This window comes from Trifolium pratense, linkage group LG3, assembly GCF_020283565.1.
Source record: "Trifolium pratense cultivar HEN17-A07 linkage group LG3, ARS_RC_1.1, whole genome shotgun sequence".
NCBI lineage: Eukaryota > Viridiplantae > Streptophyta > Magnoliopsida > Fabales > Fabaceae > Trifolium > Trifolium pratense.
In genome coordinates this window covers 36,550,086-36,560,647 of record NC_060061.1, presented here as the reverse complement: position 1 = coordinate 36,560,647, position 10,562 = coordinate 36,550,086, and the positions used below count along the sequence as shown (strand labels likewise).

The 10,562-nt window shown below is 31.6% G+C and overlaps 1 protein-coding gene across 1 annotated transcript; it reads left to right on the top strand.

Annotated features, from left to right (window-relative positions):
* Nucleotides 1-6,229: 6,229 nt before the first annotated feature.
* On the top strand, nt 6,230-8,209 carry LOC123918014 (heavy metal-associated isoprenylated plant protein 7-like). The gene is made up of 4 exons (XM_045969942.1): nt 6,230-6,301; nt 6,423-6,821; nt 6,949-7,036; nt 7,604-8,209. The coding sequence occupies exons 1-4, from the start codon at nt 6,293-6,295 to the stop codon at nt 8,053-8,055; spliced, it is 948 nt and encodes a 315-aa protein (XP_045825898.1). The 5' UTR covers nt 6,230-6,292; the 3' UTR covers nt 8,056-8,209.
* The last annotated feature ends 2,353 nt before the right edge of the window (nt 8,210-10,562 follow it).

Below are 10,562 nucleotides of genomic sequence, written 5' to 3'. Positions count from 1 at the left end.
ACATGCAATGCGAAAATAGACGAAGGTGTTGGGATCATAATGACGTTATTTAAAACCATTTTTGAGAAGATTATACTCCTTTCAGCCTTATTTATAAACAAAAGTCAACAATTTTTTTTGCCTTAAATATAAGCAAAATTTACCAAATTTAACTATATTAAATGCTATTGTTCCTAAAATACCCCTCATTAATTGTCTACTTTTTAAGATGATTGCATATTCCTAAGGTAAATTTAATATATTGTAAAAGATAGTTTAGTAAATACAACAAATTTCTTAATAAGTATGAAATGTGAGAATTTGGCTTATAAAAAAGGCCGGAGTAGTATTAAACACACTTTTTATATACTATAAAAAATAAATTTGTGCATTATGATCACAGGTTCGTTAATCAAATTAGTAATACAAAGCAATTAATTAATACATAAAACACAAGTTAGATAACGATTGAGTTCTTAGGGCCCGTTTGGTGCGCAGAATAGCATAATGACAAGATAGGATATAAAACAGGATAATGATAGGATATGATAACAGCAGGATAACAGTTATACTCAGTTATCATATCATGTGTTTGGTGCACACAAGATAACAAACATGATAACTATTATATTTTGTTTTTAATAGCTCATAATAATATGATTAGATATATAACATATTTAAATGACAATGACAAAATTACTATTGTAAAACAATTGTTATTTTTTTATAATTATTTTGTAATACTTTTAATTTTATAAATAAAAAATATGAATAAGTAATCAAATAACTTTATATAATTTCAAATAAAAATTATGAGAAAATAATCAAGTTTAATTTTTTATATGAATCATGATCAAATAAATAACTCAATAATATATACATGTTAGATAAGCCAAATAAATATATGATATATCTCATACGTAAATAATAAAACTACTATTGCAAAAGAATTATATTTAATTTTTTATAAAATTTAAATTAATATCCCTATTTGTCAATTTTTTAATAATCATTTTACTTTAAAATATTGTAATTTTAGTAAAATTTTGATTTTTTAGAATATATAAATTACAAAATTACCCCTGTGAGAAAATCACATATATATTTAAAAATTAATTATTTTATTATTTATATTTTATTAATTTTATTTTATGTATTTTAAAATATATTTTATAAAATAAATCAGCAATTTTTTTTCTTATCCTATCCTGCTGGTGACCCAGCTCAAATTCAGGATAAGAATTATAACTAGAGAGACAGGATAGGATAAGCTTCAGGATTAACTTATCATATCCTACTGTATCACCAAACACTGGATTGCGGCAGGATATGATACAGTTATCCTATCCTGTCACTTATCCTGTGCACCAAACAGGCCCTTAATATTATTGTCAGCAAATTAAAATCTAACTAACAATCATATGATCATTCGGAAGGACCCCGTTGGACAGAGTTAGGTAAATCACCTAAAGCTGCTTATTTTCATAAACACCAACTTTCATCATTAATTACTGGTGATGAAACAATTAAGACATTCACCAACCCATCACACACACCCTTACAACAAATGCACTCTAACAAAAACCATAAACCTAAAGCCACTAGATTTGGTCAAATAGTGAGGTATTTGAATAGTATATATGAAGTCATAAGTTCGATCGCTAACATGTGCCCTTAGGACAGATGAGGACACATGTTAAGGCTACTTCAATTCAAATGATAATTTGATCTTGAAATAAACAATGTTTAACTTATAAAAATATGAAATGCACAAGTTCCAATGTCAAATTTCTTTTTATAGTACACTAACAAGTGTCCCAAGGATATATGTTAGCTTTTCCCAAATTAAATAAGTAAAATATTCGAAGTTTGAAACACATCTTCTTTATATATATATATATATATATATATATATATATATATATATATATATATATATATATATGTATATATATATATAGGGGGCTGCTAACTTAGACCCAGTTGGGTCTAAATTAGCAAAGTGCACCTTTTCAGTTGGACCAAAATACCCATTCTTTTTAATTAATTAACCAAATTACCATCAATGGACGCGGATCCAGTGTCGCGCGCGTACCGCAGGACCATGGTTACAGGCCGTTGATTTCCATCAGACAGCCAAGATCTGACCTCATCAAGACTGTCTGATCAATCAGACATCCCAGATCATCCGAATCCATCAGATTCCAGCGCGTGCAACACACTGGATTACACCCTGGAGAGAGAAGAATCTACTTTTTAAAAGCAGGACACGTGTCGCTGTCTGATTGGCTGGGCGTGATTTTTTTCCATTTAATACTTTGAACTCAATTATTTCGTTGTAAATTAATTTTTTATTTTTTTTTATACCAAAATTCATAATTTTTTTTCTCTACAAATAGAGACTTGGTTCGTTTGATTTGGACACAGAAAAAAAAACCCAATTTTTCACTACCTTAATCTCATTTTTCACTACCTTACATCAACTCACTGAAACCATTCTACCAGGAAAATGGTTTCAGATTACAACTCTCTGAAACCATTGTACCAGATAAATGGTTTCAGAAGCAAACACAATTAATAAATTACTCACTGAAACCATTCTACCAGTAAAATAGTTTCAGAGTACAACTATGTGCATCCATTCTACAAGCTAAATGGTTTCAGAAGCAAATAACTAATAATCAACTTACTGAAACCATTCTACCAGCAAAATGGTTTCAGATTACAACTCTCTGAAACCATTGTACCAGATAAATGGTTTCAGAAGCAAACACAATTAATAAATTACTCATTGAAACCATTCTACCAGTAAAATGGTTTCAGAATACAACTATGTGCAACCATTCTACCAGTAAAATGGTTTCAGAAGCAAACATTAGTTTTTAATTACCGTTTTATCTCATTTAATTAACTAAAAATAGTTTCAGGTCTCCAAAAATTTCATAAAATATACCAAAAGTTCCAGAATATTATCTACTATTTTCCTGGTATAATGGTTTCAGTGAGTTGGTTGAGTGGTGCGTGTTAAATTACAACACACAAGTAACGTATTTAGTAGACAAAAAAATGAGATTAAGGTAGTGAAAAATTGCATTTTTTTTCGGTGTCCAAATCAAACGAACCAAGTCTCTATTTGTAGAAAAAAAAATTATGAATTTTGGTATAAAAAAAAAAAAATAATTAATTTACAACGAAATAATTGAGTTCAAAGTATTAAATGAACAAAAATCACGTCCAGCCAACCATTGTGTGACACGTGTCCTACTTTTAAAAAGCAAATTTTTCTCTCCAGGGTGTAATCCAGTGTGGCGCACGCGCTGGAATCTGATGGATCAGGATGATCTGGGCTGTCGGATTGATCAGACAGTCTTGATGAGATCAGATATTGGCTGTCTGATGGAAATCAACGGTCTGTAACCATGGTCCTTCGGTACGCGCGCGACACTGGATCCGCGTCTATTAATGGGTATTTGGTTAATTAATTAAAAAGAATGGGTATTTTGGTCCAATTGAAAAGGTGCACCTTGCTAACTTAGACCTAACTAGGGTCTAAGTTAGAAAACCCCATATATATATATATATATATATAATGCGACGCTGTTGTATTTCTTTTCTTTATTTTAAAAAAGTTGCACAAACAACAAATAAGCACCTAAGCTCCAAAATAATTCAATGCAAATAGACCAAGTAACAAATTCCTTTTTTTATCATCAATATCCGACACATTGGACCATCTAATATGATTAAGGAGTTAGTTTTGATATCAAGTGATTTTAATTCCCGCCCAATTGCGGGAATCAAACCGTAATCTTTCCTATTAAATTCAGTGTCAATCATCACTTGAGCAACTATAGATAGATGTGAAGAGAAAGTGGGAGTAAAGTGACGAGTGAGAAGGGTGGTAATTGTAGTACCCCATCCGTTCAAATTTGATTGACACATTTGACTGTTGTGTATTATTCACACATATAACTTTGACCTTATTTTTCTACTAATAAAGAAAAATAAATATTAGCATATAAGATGTTGTTTGATTCGTCTCGATGAGTATTGTCAAAATATCAAATTTTTACTATTATACAATTAAAAATATTAATCGTCAAAGTTATATATCGACATACGTAAAACAATCAACTGTGTCAATCAAATCAGGACGGAATGAGCAACTTATTCCATTTGTTTCCGAAACTATCGAAGACAAAACTACCTAGGAAATGCCAAAGCCAGTAGTGTGACATTGGCAATTGGCAATAAATAACGTAAGTAACCTTTAAGAACACTAATCATGTGTTTGGAGGCATGCCCCTCCTCCCATGCACGTGCCATGCCACGACCACGTAATGATAATGATAGAATTAGCTGCATCTGCATCACATTTATATTTGTGATGATGGTGCATCGGTGGTCCTAAGGCATTAGAGTTCGTTTGGTTCTACGGAAAGAAAGTGAGAGAAAAAAATATTATGCAAATCAATGTATGAACTTGGACTAAAGTTAATCTAAATTCATGTATTGATTTGCATAATTTTCTTTCCATTCATTTTTTTTCTTCATAGAACCAAACGAACCATCAGAGTTTATACAATCCAATCTGTAATGTAACCACATGTATAAAATTGTTGGACCCTAGTACAATTCAAAAGACTAGAGATTCACTTAAACTTTCGACTCTAATTTTTATTTTATTTTTTAAATTAATGATGGAAAATAAAATACAGTGTTTAAAATTTGTGAATTTTTTTAGATCAACTTTTTTTTTTTTGTTAATTAACCCTCCAATTCTCAGGAGAAGGATCCCTAATAATTCGAAGTTCGACGAGGTAATTAAATCTGACAAAAAAATTGTTCCACCCAATAATCGAAAAAATTCATATAAGATATAACCACATTAAATATATTAATTGAAATTTTTATTAAATTTCATTTTATTTTTTTGAGGTAACATTATTAAATTTCAACTCGATTTAATTTTTAAAACATTCAAATAATGAGTGTAACTACCGTGTTTTTGTAGTAAAATATTATCTCTATATCAAAATATAAGAGAAAATTGGTCAAACAAAGTTAGTGTATTTAGTCTAAATATTTAACCAAATACATCAAACTTTTTTGATCAATTTTCCCTTATATTTTGGGACGGAGGAAGTATTAATAATGATTTTATTTTTTTGAGTAAATTATTAACAACTTAATATGTAAGTAATCATTTGACTAAATTACATATGAATTATTTTCTAATTAATAATTAATCTTTTCTTTTTTGTACCAATAAAAATTAAGCTATGTTTTTTAGAATGGTGGTGATTGATATAATTTTTTTCAAACTCTTATCATTCAATTATTTCATAATCTTCTCTTTTTACTTATTTTGAAATTGTTAGGAAAAGGGTTTTCTTTTATTTACAATGGAGTTGAAAATCGAACTCGGAACTTCTAACACACAAATCTATCACAACTATACAAAACTTAGTGGCTTAGGAAAAGAAATTTTCGTTGCGTGTTAAATATGAATTTGTTTTTCTTTATCAAACCTCACGTGTTAGATTAATTTAGAAGCTAATATTTTGTCGGAGAATTAGAAAGTCGCATAGAATCTAGCCGTATTTAATACGTCAACTAGAATTTATTAGATTTGATATTGCTTCTCAAATACTTTTTCGAAGATTCGAATAATAAGTTTCGCCAACGGTTTCACATCTAAAGTAATCATTTTACTAAATTGCATACTGTTAGTTTCAATTTAATTTTTTCGATTTACAATGGAGCCGAAGATCAAACTCAGGACCTCTAGCATTTTTTCACCAAGTCTTATCATTAAATTATCTTGCCATCATAACTATTTTTATTTTTTTAAGCAAAAAAACAAAATCAGAATACAAAAACATCACATAATACAAATGACATCTCAACTATATTAGCATATTTTTTATCCGTTATTTGCTTTATACTCCCTCCTGTTTTATATATAAGAAAACTTTATTTTTTAGATTCATTGTGAAATGGATGTATCTAGATTATAATCTAGTCTAGATACATGTATTTCACAATGAATCATTTTCTTATATATAATACTGAAGGAAGTGTATAAATAAACATTTAATTTTTTTTTATGCATACATTAATTGAGTTAACAGTCATATTACTGTTTCTAATTTATATTTGACTAAGTTGAACTTATCTTTATATAAAAATAATTTATTTTTTTAAATTCCATTTTCAAAGTGAGATTATAAATAGGAATAATCATATACTAAGATAGTGCACAAAAGAAAGAAAAAAAACAGCAAAAGCAGAGTGGGAGAGAGTAACACTAATGGGAGAGGTTTTCAATGATAACTCTTCTCTAACTTTCTTTCTCAAATCATTGTTTATTTTTTTATTGTTATTTGGTTCAGAATTGAGATTCTTATTATATTTTATTTTGTGTGTTTTATTTTGTTTAGGAAGAAAAGAAAACAGAGGAACCAAAAACAGAGGAACCAAAAACTGAAGAAGAAACTAAGCCAGAGGAAAAACCAGAAGAACCAAAAGATGAAGCTGCTCCACCACCACCGCCACCATCAGAGATTGTGCTGAAAGTATTCATGCATTGTGAAGGCTGTGCTCGGAAAGTTCGTCGTTCGTTGAAAGATTTTCCAGGTGTTGAAGATGTGATAACAGATTGCAAATCTCATACTGTAGTTGTGAAAGGAGAGAAAGCTGATCCATTGAAAGTTGTTGAGAGAATTCAGAAAAAGAGTCATAGAAAGGTTGAAATTCTTTCCCCAATTCCAAATCCACCTGAGGCGGAGAAGATTGTAGAGGAAGAAAAGCCTGCACCTGAACAAGACAAGAAAGAAGAGGTGATTTTGTGTTTTTTTCTTATAACTTTTTTTCTTTTTTTCTTTCTTTTTGTGTTTACTTTTCATTAAATTGATCCTTTGATTCCGTGGAAAATTAAGCTATTTTGACACTGGTTTTTGTTTGCAGGCTCAGATTGTAAGTGTTGTTCTTAAAGTTCACATGCATTGTGAAGCTTGTGCACTAGAGATGAAGAAACGTATACTGAAAATGAAGGGTATTATTGTCCAATATTAATTTTTTATTTATTTTACTTATGAAGTAAGATAGAATTGTATTTTTACTATTTGATTCTGATTGTACCATAGTCTGATTGAACGAGGTTGAATTGGTTGAATCGAGGTTGATTCAATCCGTTTTATTATTTACTTTTAAAATTTTTTTTAAGAAGTAACTGATTGAACCGATTAAATCATTTTGCATTTTGCGCGGAATATCATGCCTTGGTTTTTAAAAATTTGGTATGATTGAATTATGTTAAAGAGTTTATTCAAAGAGTATAAGTTACTGAATTTGACCAAAATTTAATTATGAATAATTGATTGAACAAATTAAATCATTTCGCGCGGAATATCATGTTTTGGTCAAATTCCACGTTTGATAATCTCGTTTAGTAGTCAGTTATTTATTATCGATGTGAGTAATGTAATAATAATCGAAGGTTTAATACCGTTATTAGTTCTTGCATATGGCGCGAATCTGTTTTAGTTTACTATAAAAAAAGTTTAAATTCCACCCTTAATATTTTATTATTCTTAACCTAAACTTGATATAATTTGGGCAGGCGTGGAATCTGTGGAGACGGATCTGAAGAATTCGGAGGTGAGCGTCAAGGGGATGTATGATCCAGCAAGGTTGGTTGAATACATGTACAAGCGATTCGGGAAGCATTCAGTGATCATGAAGGAAGAGAAAGCGGAGGAAGAAGCAAAACCCGAGGAAGAGAAAAAAGAAGAGACGGTTGAAGAAGTGAAGGCGGAGGAGGAGAAGAAAGGAGAAGAAGAGACCGAGGCCAAACCACAAGATGAAGGTGCTGCTGCTATAGAAGAAGAGACTAAGGTGGAGGATGAGCTGAAGAAAATTGAATACTACTATAATCCACCAATGGATTTGTATGCATATCCAGCAGCAGCAATGGCATATCCTGCATACCCTCCTGCTTACTATCAAGCATATCCGCCACCAGCGCCTCAGATGTTCAGCGATGAGAATCCAAACGCCTGCAGCGTCATGTGAAGTTACAAATTAATTTGAGAAAATTTAGCTAGTCCTATTTTGTTTTTGCCATCCTTTTTCAATTCCTGCTAAATAGTATACAAAAGTTAGAGTATACTTGCACATGAACCGTATAATTTTCAGTTTTCGTAAGATTTGTATACTTTCTGTTGAAGTGGGAATTGCTATTTTGTTTTTTTATTTCAAAATGATCGAGGTTCCAAAGATTTATTTTCAAGTGGTTAGCATAAACATCTCATTTTTAATACATGGAGTTGTACAATCTCGGAAATTCGCCACTAAATTTAGCCGATCATGTCACAACTCTCCCAAAACGATGTTAATAGTCAAGGAAACTTTACTATCATATGCAAGCATGCGCGCCTCCATTTCTCGGCCCGCATCCCATGTTTGGCACATGTTTCTAGCTATATGCTTTGCTAATTGCTATTTGCAACCAAATGTTGAAATATCAACTTGAAAAGTATCATGTAAGTGTTCTTGCTTTTTACATGTTATTTGGGACCATCTCTCCTCCATTATTTGGAGATGTGACCAAGATGTCACAGTTCTGCTCAGCTGGGAAACAAAACTCCATCTCTGTGGCTCTATATTAGTTGAGATCATTTTTTGTCGTGAAAAGTTCAAGTAGGTCATTATCATAACTACTAGAGGTTTAAAATGTCTGATTAACTTAATCATGTCATGACAACATGGATTAGAATATGGAGCTTTATCTCTAGTAATGACTTAAAAATTAAAAATCTTCATATGAAAAGGATTTACTAAAATCTGTACCTTATGCTAATATCATTATCAATTCAACTTAGAGAGGTCTATGTGTCTTTATTTTCTAATATTTTGGAAATGTAATGTTTATATGATCATGTTCCAATTCAAAACTATTGTACTTTTACCCCCCAAAAATATTTAAGAATTCTTCTGCGCACTGAGCCAAGGCTCATAAGTCATAACCATCCAGACAGCGCTCGTGATGTCGTCGTCGGATCAACGGCCTTTAGGGTTAATCAATGCATTAAATGTCATTGATTCCCTCTCCATTGATGGCAATCGTACGACTTCCGTTCTCTCATCAATAGTCATAGCTCCACGCTGGGAGCTATATATACACCTCCCTAGCATTGGGCTCAGCCGCTCAGGTATACACCGTATATTATTATACTCTCTAACCTATCACTTCACTCATCCACCTATTTGAGCGTCAGAGTATTTGCAGGTACCCCCACTTCACCAACAACCATACAGACGCGACGTGCTCGACGCCGACCATACATTTCTGATCAAGTAAGATCAATAACTATTTTACGAACCAACAAATATTAAAATTCATGAAAAGAATGAAAGTATTTTGGGAAGGGGAGAGAAGAAATAAATAAATGATGAATGGAACAATCATACTATATAGCATTATGTGGTTGAAATGCAGTTACTATAGAGAAACGTGTTACATAGGTATAGCATAAAGATATGATCCCTTGAAGACTTGTCTGCTTGTATTGTCCAATTTGAAGATTACATTACAGAAATGGGATGCAAAACATTAATGCAGAAAGGAGAAGGGGGCTCTCAAGTCCCAAATTAAACATCCAGATTTATGTAACAATTCAAGATATGTACAATTTATTACATGAAAGGGTACTGTAGCTCATACTTGTTGTGTCACAATGGACCCTTTCAATCTTTTCATGTTGTTACTTAGCTTGCAAATATGCAAACAACAATTTTTCAAAGCCTTTCAGTAATGTCAATTTCTCTCTTTGTCCTTTGTGTCAGATCGCTATACTTGCCTTCTTCAACATGAATGTTCTCAAAAGAAATGAAGTAATTCTTCTATTTTTGGTGACCTTTTTCAACAATGTACTGTGTTCGACTGTTCGTTAAACTTTGTTTGGCCTTCTAGAATCCGGCGTGGATCTCGTCCTTCGTTAAGATTTTGCAGTTAGGTTAAACCCTAACCGTTCTAGACCTAATATCGTACTCGGGTCCAGTTTGGATCATGTGTTCTTGGTGGTCCTAGACGTGTTCTAAAAGTCATAATTAGAGTAAGGCCAATTTGAAAGAAAGAGTGAGATGGCGGGCCTTTTAGGTTTTCTCGCGCTTGACCAAAATCTATAACGGTATAGTCTCTGAAGTACGAGCTCTGAAAAGGCGAAGTGCTTAAGAACCAAGATCATGCAAGAGTCCTATAACGGTACAAATATTCAAAATGGGTGATACATACATACATACATACATACATACATACATACATACATACATACATACATACATACATACATACATACATACATACATACATACATACATACATACATACATACATACATACATACATACATACATACATACATACATACATACATACATACATACATACATACATACATACATACATACATAGGACAAATTCTAAGCACAAAAATTTGTCGTTGGTTCGGAACAGTCCTATCAGCAAAATCATCCTCTGGTCATGGTTGATGAATTGCATAACAGTAGCTGGCAAACAT